Source organism: Schistocerca americana, chromosome 6, assembly GCF_021461395.2.
Source record: "Schistocerca americana isolate TAMUIC-IGC-003095 chromosome 6, iqSchAmer2.1, whole genome shotgun sequence".
In the NCBI taxonomy this organism is placed as follows: Eukaryota; Metazoa; Arthropoda; class Insecta; order Orthoptera; family Acrididae; genus Schistocerca; species Schistocerca americana.
The window spans coordinates 20,535,729-20,552,942 of record NC_060124.1 but is presented as its reverse complement, the minus strand read 5'-3'; the positions used below and the strand labels follow the sequence as shown (position 1 = coordinate 20,552,942).

The window sequence follows — 17,214 nt, the reverse complement described above, 5'->3', positions numbered from 1 at the left end:
AAAAAAGTGAAAATAGAAGGAAACAAAACCAAACATTCAACACAAACCAAAAGAAATTTTACCAGACAATAGATAACACACACATTAAAATAGACAATCCACCAAACATAACAGACATGGAACACTTCTGGAGCAACATATGGTCAAACCCGGTACAATATAACAGGCATCCACGGTGGATACAAGCAGAAACAGATACGTACAAGATGATACCACAAATGCCTGAAGTGATAATTTTGCAACATGAAGTCACCCAAGCAATTAATTCTACTCACAATTGGAAAGCCCCTGGAAAAGATAAAATAGCAAATTTCTGGCTAAAGAAATTCAGCTCAACACATTCACATCTAACTAAATTATTTAACAGTTACATTGCAGACCCATACACATTCCCTGATACACTTACACATGGCATAACTTATCTGAAACCTAAAGATCAAGCAGACACAGCAAACCCAGCTAAATATCGCCCCATAACATGGCTACCAACAATATACAAAATATTAACTTCAGTCATTACACAGAAATTAATGACACATACAACGCAGAACAAAATTATAAATGAAGAACAAAAAGGCTGTTGCAAAGGAGCACGAGGATGTAAAGAGCAACTGATAATAGATGCAGAGGTGACATATCAAGCTAAAACTAAACAAAGGTCGCTACACTATGCATACATTGATTACCAAAAAGCTTTTGATAGTGTACCCCACTCATGGTTACTACAAATATTGGAAATATACAAAGTAGATCCTAAATTGATACAGTTCCTAAACATAGTAATGAAAAATTGGAAAACCACACTTAATATCCAAACAAATTCAAATAATATCATATCACAGCCAATACAATTAAGCGTGGAATATATCAAGGAGACTCATTAAGTCCTTTCTGGTTCTGCCTTGCTCTGAACCCACTATCCAACACGCTAAATAATACAAATTATGGATACAATATTACTGGAACATACCCACACAAAATCACACATCTGCTATACATGGATGATCTAAAACTACTGGCAGCAACAAATCAACAACTCAACCAATTACTAAAGATAACAGAAGTATTCAGCAATGATATAAATATGGCTTTTGGAACAGACAAATGTAAGAAAAATAGCATAGTCAAGGGAAAACACACTAAACAAGAAGATTACGTATTGGATAACCACAGCGACTGCATAGAAGCGATGGAAAAAACAGATGCCTATAAATATCTAGGATACAGACAAAAAATAGGAATAGATAATACAAATATTAAAGAAGAACTAAAAGAAAAATATAGACAAAGACTAACAAAAATACTGAAAACAGAATTGACAGCAAGAAACAAGACAAAAGCTATAAATACTTATGCTATACCAATATTGACCTACTCATTTGGAGTAGTGAAATGGAGTAACACAGACCTAGAAGCACTCAATACACTTACACGATCACAATGCTACAAATATAGAATACATCACATACATTCAGCAACTGAAAGATTCACATTAAGCAGAAAGGAAGGAGGAAGGGGATTTATCGACATAAAAAACCTACATTATGGACAGGTAGACAATTTAAGAAAATTCTTTATAGAACGAGCAGAAACTAGCAAAATACACAAAGCAGTCACTCATATAAATACATCGGCTACACCACTGCAATTTCATAACCACTTCTACAACCCTTTAGATCACATAACATCAACAGATACGAAGAAAGTAAATTGGAAAAAGAAAGCACTACATGGCAAGCACCCGTATCATCTAACACAGCCACACATCGATCAAGACGCATCCAACACATGGCTAAGAAAAGGCAATATATACAGTGAGACGGAAGGATTCATGATTGCAATACAGGATCAAACAATAAACACCAGATATTACAGCAAGCATATTATTAAGATCCCAATACCACAACAGATAAATCCAGACTTTGCAAACAACAAATAGAAACAGTAGATCACATCACAAGTGGATGTATAATACTAGCAAATACAGAATACCCCAGAAGACAGGACAATGTAGCAAAAATAATACATCAGCAGCTTGCCTTACAACATAAACTTATAAAACAACATGTTCCCACATACAAGTATGCACCACAAAATGTATTGGAGAACGATGAATACAAATTATACTGGAACAGAACCATTATAACAGATAAAACAACAACACATAACAAACCTGACATCATACTCACCAATAAAAAGAAGAAATTAACACAACTAGTCGAAATATCCATACCCAATACAACAAATATACAAAAGAAAACAGGCGAAAAAATTGAAAAATATATCCAACTGGCTGAGGAAGTCAAGGACATGTGGCATCAGGATAAAGTTGACATTATACCAATTATACTATCAACTGCAGGAGTGATACCACACAATATCCACCAGTACGTCAATGCAATACAGCTACGTCCAAACTTATATATACAACTACAGAAATCTGTAATTATTGACACTTGTTCAATTACCCGAAAGTTCCTAAATGCAATGTAACATATACTGTACAGTTAAAAGGAAGTCACGCTTGATGAAGGTCCGCGTCACTTTCCATTTTTAACCAGACTTAACGTCTGAGAAAGTATAGAAATAATAATAATACTCTGCAATGTCACATTGTCTCAACTTAATGTGTGTCAACTATGAGAGAAGAAAGTCAAAGTCAGTGCTGCCATGAAAACACAGGCAGCAGACAAGGTGTAAATGTATGTGCAATACTGCCCATGTTATTAATTCTGTAACTACTACACCAGTTCCAGCAGAGGTTTGCTACCAAGCTGCAAAGACAACCATAAATGACAAAGCATTACAGCTCACCACACACCATCAAGTCATAGCTGTTCTGATTTACACGACATCAAGAATAACTGTGTTCTCCCTGTATCTGCCATTTCAGGAAATTTAGTACAGTGAGTCCCTTGAGGATGTCATTTGCAAACTTCCCTTACTTTCATGCATCATGTGCAATGGGGCTCTGCGTACGCAGACGTAGAGTATTGGATGATTCGTGTTGTCAAATGATATGTGCCACTTCAGTACATGGAAAACATTTCAGCACTGTAAACATATCATCCACAGACTTTAACTTGTCAGTTTGATGTCATCCATTAACTGATACTGTCCATTAAGAAATGGTAGAGTGTTTGCACTCAGGTGGCCATTTTCCATTTGGGTCTATCAGCATCTATCACGAGGCCAAGTGAATGGTTAAATAAAGCCAGCATGCCCCTTTACAGCAACCAGGTTGTATTCCAACACGAATACAACACATATGACATGTAACTACCATTATTAGCAGGGATGCTGATGTCATACCAAAGATGTGATCAGGAACAGTCAAGCAGTGCTGCAGAAGGTCCAGCATAATTTGTCTGCTGACAATCTTGCAGCTTTTCATATTACCTCAGGAAGAGTGCAGTTCATTATCAAAGAGAGGGGAAAAAAAGAAAGAGAAACAGAAATGAAAATAATTTTAAATGTATTACACTTTTCACACCACCCACCAGTAAGGGTATGGGAGTCAATAAGGAGGATCAGTGGACAAGGTGAGACAAGTGTTGCAGTGGCCACATAGGAAATATGCTGAAGTGCTTCAAAGAAATTACATTTAATGCCAATGAAGATCCCACATTCCAATGCAGATGGCAGTTAGCCAAGAGGACATAGATTTTCAGTACCACCAGCACTGAAGAGTACAACCACCCCTTTCTTCCTTTCCCCCCCCCCCCCATCTTCCTTTTTTTCTTCTCCCTCCCTCCCCATTTTTTGTTCCCCCCCCCCCTGCTCCCCTCGCCCCCCAAGCTACACTGATAAGCCAAAACATTTAAAACATTTTAACCACAGCTCACCACAACATTGGATGCCACCTAGTGGCATTACAGTCACATGACATGGTAACAAAAGTGTGTAAGTGCAGGAGACATGGACGGGGGACCACCCTAGGGAAGATGATATCTGCAAATGGGGAAATCCATTGAGATAGCGGTTTTGGCAAAGGGTAGGTTATTATTACGCAGAGCCTGTGAATGAGTATCTAAAAAATGGCAAAACTGGTCGAATGCTCATGTGATACTGTCGTGAGCATCTACGGAAAGAGTTAGAAGGATAGTGAAACTACAACTAGGTGCTAAATGGTGGATGTCCACAACTCTCCACAGAATGTGGGGTTTGGAGGCGTGTCTGATCTATAAAGTAGGATAGATTATGATGATGTATGGCATCTCTGCACAATGCGGGTGCACACACAGCTGTTTCAGAGCAGACCATGCATTATACATTGTTGAACATGAAGCTCCGTGGCAATTACAATTGCAGTAGGCACGAGACCAATGGGATTTGATCATCGATCAAACGAAATGTGTCAGCTCTTTGGGTAAATCATCTTTTTCCTACAGTAGGTTAACAGTCATCACAAATGCTTTCATTGAGCTGAACGGTGGCGCGAAACATGCAGTGCATCACGGAGCAGTATTATGCTATGGGAGACAATCTCCTGTACTTGCCAGGGACTTGTGGTAGTAATCGAAGACATGCTGACATCTACAAACTACCTGCATCCTGTCATGCTTCATGTCTTCCCTGATGGTGATATATTTCAGCAGTATAATTTTCCATGTCTTGGAGCCAGAACTGTGTTGCAGTGGTTTGAGGATCATTATAGTGAATTTACCCTGATGTCTTGGCAACCAAATTTGCCTTGTGTAAATCCTATGGAAACCATCTGGGTCACTATCGGGCATCATCATCACGTGCACAAATCAGTGGCCTGTTATTTAAATGAACTGCATGACCTGTGACTTTGTATAGACATTTAATGGCACATACTTCCACAAACCACCAACAAACCATCAGATCTCTGATATGCAGAATCAGTGATGTATTTCATTCCAGAGACAGACAAAGAAGTTATAAGCAGGTGTTCATAATGTTTGGCTCATCAGTGTATAGTATGCATTACCTGTGGCTTGCAATATGACACCAAGGCCGAACTGTATAAGGAGATGATGTGACATTTGAATATTTGAGTTGGAAAACTCCTTCTTAATGCTTGTTAACATAATCTGGTCTGAGGGCAATACACAGGCTCTTCGAGAGAAGCAGTCATAATCCCCTCCTGATATCCTGAAAGGGTCATACCAGCTGAGGTAATTATTGCAATGTAACACTTACCAGTTAAATAGGGATGACATTATAATGGATTATCAACAGCTGTTTAGCATACACTCTAGAAACAAGAAAACTCACCAGACACCTTTAGTGCACTTTTCTGTACATACCACTCTACACTCGACAATCTAAAAACCCCTGAGGCAGTGATACAATAGCCATTTTTTGCATAGATGATACTTCATGGGGATGTATTGTCATCATACCCAGAAATCAATTCAAAATCTGAAAGCAGAGGTGTCAGTGAAGTACAACACTAACCACAAAAACTGTTTTTATTATGGACACCAACATACAAGCAGAACAAAGGAGTTTTCTGAATGAAGAATGCTAGTATTTAAACAAACGTTACATAGTCAAGAACTTGCAGCCACTATAAATGCAAGAAACTTCAAGGACCTTCTAGAAATAAAATAACAAATATAGTATTTTCTGGTGATTTGATTTGAATGGGCGACCCATAGCATGCCAGCTAGCACTGCAAATTGGAAGTCTGCATTATTCCATCTCCTAGAGAAACAGTGATTCACCATTTCAGGAGGAGCTGACTGCAGCTTAGTAGATCTAGTGCTTATCAGTGGTCTTCTGTTTGTCAGTGCTGGAAGAACCTCACATTCGGGTCATTTTTTCATCCTCTGGTGAGGTAGCCCCTCCCATCAAAGATTTACAGTAATTGAGTGAGCCTACAGTTCCATTGAACAAAAAGCCCCCCCTCTTTGGTCTCTACCTCATGACTTTAGTTGGACTTCATACTGAGGACGTGGACAATGTCTCAGTGCTTTTGACTGATTGGTGAAAGTTCATAATACTCAGTTTGTATGTAACATCCGACAATCGATGAAGGATATGATACAACCTGAAGTAGCATTTTAATACTTTTTCCGATAGTCTCATATTCTGCACAGGGGTAAAAATCCGTATGAAGTCTCTTTGGCTGTATCTCACTGGCCAGTGCTTGGTGTTATATATCTTAGGCAATTAACCTGTAAGAAGACTGCACTGACCAATAAATATAAACAAGCTGAAAATACGAGGGCCGTTCAGAAAGTAACCTCCGGTTGATTTAAAAAAATACACCAAGTTAAATAAAAATATTTTAATATATACATCTTACAACTACATCTTTGCACTATTTTTCTACATAGTCTCCATAGCGATTGAGGCACTTATCGTATCTCTTCACAAGCTTTGAAATTCCTTCTGCATAAAAATCATCCGCTTGTGCCTGGAGCCAGCCTGTGACCGCATCTTTGAGCTCTTCGTCGTCATCAAACCGCTGTGACCCGAGCCATTTCTTCAAATGCATGAAGAGGTGATAATCACTTGGCGCCAGGTCTGGGCTGTAAGGCGGATGGTCGATAACGTCCCACTTGAATGACTCAAGAAGGGCCGTTGTTCTGCGAGCAGAGTGAGGACGGGCGTTATCGTGCAAAAAAACGATACCGGAAGTCAGCATACCACGGCGTTTGTTCTGTATAGCCCGTCGTAACTTTTTTATTGTTTCACAGTACACGTCTTGATTAATGGTCGTACCACGTTCCATGAATTCAACCAACAACACCCCTTTGGCATCCCAAAACACCGTTGCCATCAGTTTTCTGGCAGAAAAATCTTGCGAGGCTTTTCTTGGTTTGGTAGACGAATTTGAATGTGCCCACATCTTTGATTGTTCTTTTGTCTCAGGGTTCACGTACTTAATCCAGGTTTCGTCACCGGTCACGATTCTGTTTAACAATGGTTCTCCTTCGTCCTCATAACGTGACAGAAAGTCTAATGCAGAGGCCATTCTTTGAGTTTTGTGGTGGTCGGTAAGAATTTTGGGCACCCATCGTGCACAGAACTCACGGTAACCCAATCTTGCTGTCACTATCTCGTACAAGAGAGTCTTAGAAATCTGTGGAAAACCAGTAGACAACTCCGACATTGAGAAACGTCGATTTTCACGAACTTTTGCATCAACTGTCTGAACGAGTTCGTCAGTCACCAATGATGGTCTACCACTCCTCTCTTCATCATGAACGTTTTCTCGTCCACTTTTAAATAAACGTACCCATTCACGGACAACTCCTTCACTCATAACTCTTGGTCCGTACACGGCACAAAGCTCACGATGAATAGCTGCTGCAGAATATCCTTTGGCTGTAAAAAACCTTATGACAGCACGCACTTCACATTTGGCGGGATTTTCTATTGCAGCACACATTTCAAACTGCCACAAAAACTAAACTAGCGCAGGTACGACGTTCACTCGACCACGGTTTGATGCCGACTGACCTGTTGAGTGCGTGAACGCACAGATGGCGTCGCTACTCCCCCCACAACCCGCACTGTGACCAATCGGAGGTTACTTTCTGCACCGCCCTCGTAATTTTAATCAAAGTTAGGCATTCCAAGTAAGAGTTAAATGAGTTTGCAATGATTTCTGGCTTGCACTAAAATTTTGACTGTCGAAAAACCACAAAATTTTTAACTTTTTTTCAGTTTCTCGCTTATGACTCAAAAAGATACATCCTACAGAAAATTCCCAAGACATTGAAATGAAAGAGTATAAAATTTTGTGTAGAGTGGCACACTTAAAAATTAAAATTGTTTTAGCCACAATCAATCATCAAAGGTTGACAATTTTTACCAACTAGCTGGAAAAGTGGGTGATGCTCATGTTCCAACGTCTTTGACTCAAAAAAAGCTACTCCAAATGAAAAGTATCATCCAGATGGAAGTTGTAAATCATTCAGTTCTGCTTAAAAAGGGTTCCTAAATTTTAAATTCACTCACTCTTTTGCAAAGATACAAATAAAAATGTGGAAGTAATATTTGTAGTTCTTGAATCCTGCTAAGATTTTTTCATGATGTTAAATTACTTTTGAATCCAAATCATCTACATTCGTCAATATTTTCATTTGGTTTCAGCACTTCAACAGTTCATTGAAGCTGAGAGAACTGGGGGTTGGGAGCTGCAAACTATCAGGCATAAAGAATGTGATACCTTACTTTTACACAAGTGGCCATTTTAACTATGCCAATTCTGGTGAAATTTACTTGGAGGAACATGATAAAAAAAAACACACTCCTTTCAAAGACAAGTACTTTGTTGTCATCAGACGAACCAAAAAAAAAAAAAAAATACAGATTAGGGTTACAGTCAGACGTGACTATTGAACAGGTTCTCATGATGGTTATATCCTCATGTGGGGCTTGACACGAGAATGGGGGATTACATGTGGAACTGCGGCTTGGTGGACTGCTGGAACGTCAACAGCAGTGATATTACACACCAAATTGTAGAATTCTGTGGTGTTCTGTAAACTCATCAAAACAACATATTGATGTCACAGGTTCTTGGCTGAAGAGGGACAAAACTGATGTGGAGAAATTCTGGGGACAAAGGCATGGAAAAAAAAAAATTAATTCTTTTTGCCGACGATGGAATAATGAGCAAGACAAGAAAATTGGACCAATTTAAACTTTTCAGCCCACTCCATGTTAAAATCACAACAGTGCAGACTTCGTCAATGGTGGTGGGTTACTCTAACACCAAGTTGCATGAAAAACTGATGAAGTGTTTTCCATCATCCTGGAAAAGTACGTGAACTACATCAAGAAAACATTTTAGGTCCAATTGTACCACAGTGGTTGTTGGATACCCTGAAGAGGGAGCTGAGAAAAGCATAAAAATCTATTGTATGTGCCCAAAGAGAGCTAGGTCATCTGCTTCTCCTGTATTTTATAAGACAATGTCACCAATTACAACAAAATAATGTGTCTTACTAAATGAGCTTAATAAGAAACGCCTTGTCTCAAAGTTGATAGAAAAATAGTATGATGAATGGTATCAAGTCAAGAAGGCCATTGAGGACGCAGACCTCTTGATTGTTGGGACAGCCATAGAAATGTTGAAACAGGTAACTCAACGTCTTCATTGGTGGGAAAGATACTGATTTTTCGGTCCTTCTGACTGACGATATGGCTGATGGTAGTGAGCATGGAGAATCCTCTTGAATACTGTGCTTTGAAGCCTGGAAAAGGCAACCAAGGGACATTAATTTACTCCACCATCAGTTCTGAGCTCTCAGAAGAAGTCAAAAACATGTTTCTTCTTCTTCTGCCTTCAGTGGCAGTGACACCACCACTACATTTTCCAACAGGGAAAAAATCAAATTTATAAACATATTTCAAAAGAACACAAAAGTCCAATATGTTACATCCACATCAGACATAATGGATCACAAGGTCACTCCTGTTAAGGTCACTGGGGCACATATGTAGTTTAATGAAATTTGTCTGCCGCTGTTGCTGAGAGGAAAAAAAAAAAAAAAAAAAACTGTCAGTTTGGCATGTTTGCCTACTACTGAAGCTGCCACTAGCCAGCACGCTGTCAGGGTCTCCATCAGGTTCAGGTCTGGAGGAACAATCAACTGGATAAACTGAAACGAGAATGCAAGACCACAAAAAACAGTATGATCCCCATTGCAACCACCAGTGCTCCAGTAACTGCTCAACACAATATCTTGCGTATGCAAGAAGATATACCATGCAGCCTGTTCGTGTAGGAAAGTGTCCATAATATGCCTGGCTACATGCAGTGATTGCAAGGGGCTTTCGTGACTTAACTCTCTAACAGAAGATTGACATCTTCCTTAATTCAAAAAAGTTTGACAGTGAGATTGACATCACCAAGGAGGAAATGGCATTTCGTTCCCAGGACCATGTCCCCAGAATACAGAAAAAAACAGCAAAAAATAAATTATAAATGAGTATAAATACAGAACAATGATTGGTAAATGAATATTTGTATAAAGTTTATCCCACATCAGTTTTATTCTGTAACTGAAATATTTTTCCATTAATAAAATCTTTCGTTTGATATGTTTTTTTTCCATTTTTAAACCTGTTTATTATCATCTTGGACTGGCACGGTAATTGATTAATATGTATACATAGAGCTAACTACCCAGGTAGGTAAGTAGTTAGGTACCTAACTAATTTGCCCCTAAATTTGAATATTTGGATGAATGTGGATGATACGGGGTTCAAAAGTAATTTGACTTCACAAAAAAGACGTAGCATGTATTTAGAATATTTTCACATTTTTATTTGTATCTTTGCAAATGAGTTAGTGAATTATAACATTTTAGTAGCCATGTTTGACTACATGCATTGGATCATGAACATAACTCACTTTTCCACCAAGTCGATAAAAATTACTGATCTTCAGTTATCAATTTTAGCTGAATGGTTAAGCCAATGTCAGTTTTTAAGTATGTATTCTCCACAACATTTTATTTGCTTTCATTTTGGTGTCTTGAGAATTTTCTGTAGGATGTTCTGTTTTTGAGTTATAAGCAAGAGACTGAAAAAAATAGTAGTCTAAAAATTTCATGGTTTTTTGGTCCTCAAGAGTTAAACACAAGCCATAAATCATCGCATTCTCATTTAACTCTTATTTGGGATGCCTAATATTGATTAAAAGTATTTCCAGATTGGCCAGCAAAAGTCTATTTTGCCCACACCAATAGTACTCAGTTCTCTTGGGTGTCTAGAGACATGCACATTTGGTCCTGGTCTTTCATGTAGTCATCCTGAGTATCATCTGATAGAAATGGGAACCGTGTACCCATTGCCATATCGTCCTTGTGATCATGTAGCAGAAGATTGGTGTGAAGGATGTAGTGTCTTGCTTTACTGTGTTACATATGAATGTCATGGTGGGTACTATTGTATCCCAATTTCTCACTTTAACATCAACATATAAGAGTATATCTGCCAACATATTTTGAAAGCTTTCTATGAGGTCATTTGTTTGTGGATGGTAGGCAGTTGTCATCCTGTGAGAGTTATCACATTGTGAAATTACTTCTGATACTAGACTCAACGGAAAAACTTTTCCAGCCATCATAGATCATCATACAGGGTTCTTCGTGCTTCAGGATGATTTCTTGTACCATAAACCTAGCAATTTCCAAAGTTGAGGTAGTTGGCACAGCTGTGGTGACAGTATAGTGGGTGATGTAGTATGTGCAGATTACTATAAATCAATTGTGGTTTATTGGCCTCAGGATTCTCTCCAAGAAGTTGATTCTTATCCAGTGGAATGGCTCACCTGCATCTGTATTTGGTGTCAGATGTCCTGAAGGTAATTTTGGGATGTGCTTCCACCACCGGCACTCCTTATAGTGGCTCACATAGCTTGTAACAGGTAAGTAGAGACTTGGTCAGTGATACTTGTGTAGAGCCGTCACAAATCCCAGGTGGCCAGATGTTGGAGTGTTATGGAATAATATCAGGATAGCTGGCCTTAGATGTGCTGGGATGACGAGCAACCATTTTCACCTCATTGGATCATGGTTCCTCTTACATAATGTTCCATTTATTAATTGGAATTCTCCTTTGGTCAGTTCCTTCCTCCTCCTCCAAGGCTTCTGTGGTTTTCAGCACTGCTGGATCTTACCTCTGTGTAGCAGCAATGTTATTTAATGCAGCGATGACAAAGATTTCTTCCATACTGCACTGTTCCATCTAAGGATTCATTGAAAGTCAGTTGACATCATTATGTTTCCATCTGCTGTGATGTCATTCTCATGAAGTCTTTAAGTGTCCATCTTGCCAGTCGACCTGATACATCCTTCAGGCTAATCAGACAGTGTAGATAATAGTGGTCCGTCACAACAATAAATGGTTTGCCAAATAAAGATGACTGAAACTTGTTGATAGCCCAAAAAACTACAAGAAAAATCTTTCTCAGTTGTAGTGTATCCCTGCAGCAGTCATTGCAAGGGACATTCCTTGGTAGAAAAGTGCTTTACAAATTGCTGGTAGTACGTGCAAATCCAAAGAAAATGACTTACAATATGAATGTGCTCAGGAGACTTTAGCAATCACGCAGATGTCTGCAGTCTGAACACTGTTCATCATGGTTGTCATGTGGCCTAGATGTTCTGGAAATGTCTGGAAAATTGACAGTAGTATCCAGATAGCAAAGACATGTCATCCATTTGTAATATCAAAGCAAATTGTCGTCCATCGTGAACTTGAAAGTGGCTGGAGGGTTGTGTAGTCGAAGTAGCATGACTTTTAACGCACAGAGGCCATCTTTTTCCTGCCAGCCTCATCAACCTTGATTTGTCAATAGCTTGTCTGCATGTCCATAGTTGAGACGCACTTTTCTCCTTGCAACAAGCAGTCTAGTGTGCCATCAGTGTGCAGCAGTTGTTGGTATAACTACCCCCCCCCCCCCCCCCCATGATCTTGCAACATCTTCACTTCTTCCTTCTGGGTTACCTGTCGTTCAGCTTGCCACATCTGATATGAACACTGGCTAATTGGTGGCTGATCCCCAATCTTGATACAGTGTTGTACCATGGGCCACATTGTGTGTCTTTTCACTTCTTCAGAATTCAAAACATGATGCAGAATGGGTAACACTGGCAAATATTGTTCCTCAGGTCAGATTCTATTGGCATTTCAGTAATAGTGTCGTGCTGTGCATTGTCTGTAGTTGTAGCAGAACACGATTCCTCCTCAGTGGCACTAAGCTGCCCTTTCTGGACTGAATTTGGGTGTCCCTATCTTTTGTGAGCCTGAGGATTTTTTTGTATTTACCAAAAGCTTCAAAGTTTAACTGAGCATCTAGATTGATAACTGGAACTTGTTTCATCGATGACAGCAGGGTAACATTTTCAGTGGTAAACAACCATCCAGAGCAGTGTTTGATATGTGTGCCTGTTGGAATAGCTTCATAAATCTGGACCTCTGATTTTACACAGTCTATTACTGCTTGTGATTTATGCAAGAAACCATCCAAGAATAACATGATTACATTCTATTGAAGCGACATATTCGAAGGACTGTGTTCTGTCATTGATAGTTATTCTTGCAGTTCCTGTTCTTGTCAACTTAATGTATTTCACACTTGCTACCTCCAGCGCTATTGCTTTCATATCAAAAAATCTTGTCTTCTTCTACTGACAGTGATAAGAATTCAACATTAGAGAAAAAAGAAGTCCCTGAGTCAACTTACACTCAAACAGGTTGAGCGTTATTGATGAAAATTAGGTTTTCAAACTTCTTGGTAACTGTCATCTGTGGAGGATTTTCATTTGTAGATCACCTCAGTAGGTAGTCATTTTACATATTTTTCCTGTATTCAGTGGCTGTTATCTGACAACTATATGAATGAGCCTTCTGGGATTGTCTTATTATTATAATGTGATCCTCTCAGGGTGGTTTTGCAATAGCCATCAAAAGCATAGTGTCCCCAGTCAGGAGCCTTGTCCAGTGCTGTCTATCTGTGGTTTTTCTTTGTTCTCTGCCTTGCCTTCCTGTCTTGAGACGACTCCTGGACAACTGCTCACAGGCTTCAGTCTTTACCATGGTAAATGTATATACAAATTTTAACTGTGTACATCACATTTTTAGTATCTTCCGTTGGGCGAAAATTGCTCTTAATTTTAAGGATTCAGTAAGTTCCTGGGCTACATTTTGATGAAAAGCTCACCTAGGTGCCATATCTGAAGCATCTCAGACGAAGAGCTCTCAAAACTTTGACTGTCTTAAAGGCTGTAGTGGCAGATACTTGAGGGACCAAGGAATAAGTTCCTCATGGTGCAATATGCCTATAATGGCTAGTTAATTCCTAGTCTCTGCCCTTTAATCTTCTTGGGCAACTGTCAACAGAATCTTCTTGGCCAACCAACAGCAGAGCATATATATGTAAACTACAGAAGAGAATAAATTTATATTCTTTGGTGCATAGCTCGATGCACTCGTAAAGGCACTGGAACAAATAAGATGCAATTGGTGGAATAACTTATGCATCTGCTGTAATGCACAAAGTGCCCTACAGACCTTTCATTAAATGTGCCCAGCAGACAGTGGTCCAAAACATACAAGATGCACACTTACTCCAACTGGAAGGAAAGGAATCAATTATTGACAAAATTATTTAATTGGATAGATTAAAAATCTACTCACCAAGTGGCATCAGAACACACAAATAAAAGACAGTTGTGATTGGCAAGCTTTCAGAGCCAGTGGCTCTTTCTTCAGGCAGAAGGGTTGAAGGGGAAGGAAGAAGGGTGAAGGAAAAGGACTTGAGAAGTTTCGGGAAAGTGGTAGATTTTGGGAAAGTCACCCAGAACCAGGGGTCATGTGAGACTAACCGTACGAGATGAGAAGGAAAGACTGATTGTTGGGGACTGGATTGGGCGAGATTTGAAAACCTGAGAGCTTAAAGCTGGAAGACAGGGTAATATGCAAGACAGAGATTACCACTAAAAGATTGTGTATGAGTTAATAAGAGTGAGAAGCTAAGTGAATTGTATGCAACACAGGGGACAGTGAAAAATAGATGAGAAAGACAGTGAAAGATGTAGAAAACTAAAACGGAGTGAAGCAAAGACTAGTTACAGTAAAGAAAAGCTGAAACTGAAGAAGTTACCGTAAATTAAGGCCAGGTGGGTGACAAGAACCAAGGACATGTTATAGTGTTAGTTCCCACCTGCAGAGTTCTGAGAAACTGGTATCTTGGGAGGAAGAATCCAGGTGGTGCTTGTGGTGAAACAGGCACAGAGGTCACAAATGTTGTGTTGTAGAGCATGCTCTGCAACCGGATATTGTGAGTTGCCAGTATATACTCTCTGCTATGCCCATTCATCCTAATTGATAATTTGTTGGTAGTCATGCCGATGCAGAAGGCTGAACGGTGTTTACATAATAGCTTGTCTATGACTTGTTGTTCTGCAGGTGGCTGTCTCTTTATTTGTGGTTTCAGTTGCCTGAGACTGCAGTTGTGTATATGAGCTGCGTTTGCGAGCGCGCGTGTGCACGTACATGTGGTGTTGATGAAAGCCTTAATCGCTGAAAGCTTTAATTGTGAGAGTCATTTTGTTGTGACTATCTCCGATTCAGCATCTCTGCTATGTGGGAGTAGCAACTTTCCTTCTCATAATATTGTTACATTCCATCCAGGATTTTCCATTGTCATATTTAATGTAAGAGAAGGTCTAGGTTTTAGACTTGTCCATATCTCCTTTGCATTCTTATCGTAGTGTTTGAATGATAAGTCTTCACCCCAAACAATCTGAAAATTTTGTCCCTAATTACATGTATGTTAACAACTTTAAAAGTTTAGAAAAAATGGTGAGTGCTTACTTTGCTGCATTTTTACATTGTTTCACTATTTTTAAATATATGTGGGATTGTAGGAAACATAGTATTGGGTTAGTGTTGTTGTCATTCTGTTTAAACACACCTTGTTTCATAGTTGTACATTCAATGTAGTTTTCAGCTTTATTAGCAACTTACATAGTTGCTGCAATTGTTGATTGGGCAGTTCAGCGTGCAAGTTGGTTGAAATAGGCCATATTAGGTGTGCTTTCATATGGCTCCTTAGTATTAGACCAATGACCTCGCTGTTTGGTCTCTTCCCCCAAACAACCAAAATCCTCAGTATTGTATACCAACATTGTCAGTGTAGGGAAGAAAAAAAGTAGAAATTAAGCCATATTCACCTGTCCCCTCCATAAATCTGTGTTCATTACATTTATTCTTCATGTTTTGGAAGGATGGGTAAGTAAAAATTTGGCTAAGTTACCCCATATAATTAACCAAATTGATGCTTTGTATGTAACATTTTAGGTTTGTTGCAGATGTCAAATTTCATATGTAGACCACTTATTCTGTACTCACTTATAGGTCCTTGTGCATAAGATGATTTGTTCTGCATGTGACAAAATACTATTTTCGTACCTATGTAAATACTTTTTGTTTGCTTTCAGGATTCTGGAAGTGGCACACCAGTCACTTTGCGGGTTGATGCAGAGGGTTTTTACCTTTATTGGGTGGATCAGAACAAGGTAACTGTGTCTTTTATGAAATGTATGAAATGATGAGTTGTCAACGGCAGTTCCTTCTTGTGTGTTACCCTTGATTAATACTTAAAATTAATTTAGAAACTACTTCATAATACTTCGGAAATTTATAGACAATCCGGCCCTTTTAAATTGATGCTTATAATGTAGGAACAGTAACAAGTGCACTTATGTTTAAGTCTAAAGTGATGTTTTTTATTATTTTTTTAAATGATGGTGAATTTTGCTGTGGACTCTGGTGCTAATAAAATATCCCAGTCAGGTAATGACAGCTGCAGGAGACCCCAAGTATTAATTTAAGACCCAAAGAAATGTTCCCTGAAAATGGGGTGCTTAAAATCCCAGTGATCAACTGCAGATGCAAAGTCTTGGAGTTCAAAACATTCCTAAAAATGAATAGTGCTTTTACTTAAAGCTAGATAAAGAAGTAGTAGTTTTATATCTCAAGGAGGGAATCGTAACACTTACCTCTGAGCAGGAGCATGTAGAGCAACTATGACACAGGTTTAAAAGAATTGTTTACTAAGCACTGGATAGCTATGTTCCTAGTAGAACCGTTCATCACAGGTGGGGCCTTTCAAAGGATAGTCTCTATAACGAAAGTTCTAAAGAAACAGCAACTATTGCATAATAGTTGTAAAACAAAACATAAGGCTCTACATACACTGATGAGCAAAAACATTTTGACTACTGCCCACTACAGGATTGAATTGCACTTGATGGCATTGTGGGTATGTGACAGAGTAAGAAAACTATGTGAGCAGAGCAGAAATAAATTGGCAATCATTCTAATGCTGATAGGGGTCATGCAAATGAGGAAATCCACTGACATAAGAAACTTTGACAAAGGGCAGATTGCTATAACACAGCACCTGGGAGTGAACATGTTGAAAACACGGAAGCTGTTCAGCTCTTCATGTGCTACTGCACCTGTGAAAGTGGTTGAAGGATGATGTAACCATGAGCAGACAAGAAGATGGTGGCTGTCCATGCCTCATCACAGTACTTGGAAGTTAAAGACTTGCCTGCTCAGTAAGATAAGCAGTGATCTGTGGCGTATTTGATGACATAGTACAATGCTGGTGCAGGCACAAGTTTTTCAAAGCACACTGTTCAGTGCATCGTTAAACATGGGACTGCACAGCAAATGACCCGTGCTTGTTCCTCTGATGACCCAGCAACA

General features: G+C 39.1%; 1 protein-coding gene across 1 annotated transcript in view; it reads left to right on the top strand.

The window, feature by feature from the left end:
• The window catches only part of LOC124619922 (1-phosphatidylinositol 4,5-bisphosphate phosphodiesterase classes I and II), a 403,835-nt gene that overhangs the window by 94,446 nt on the left and 292,175 nt on the right, over nucleotides 1-17,214 (top strand). Inside the window, exon 2 of the mRNA XM_047146565.1 lies at nucleotides 15,939-16,016. Coding sequence (XP_047002521.1) covers nucleotides 15,939-16,016 — 78 coding nt within the window. The remainder of the gene's footprint in view (nucleotides 1-15,938; nucleotides 16,017-17,214) is intronic.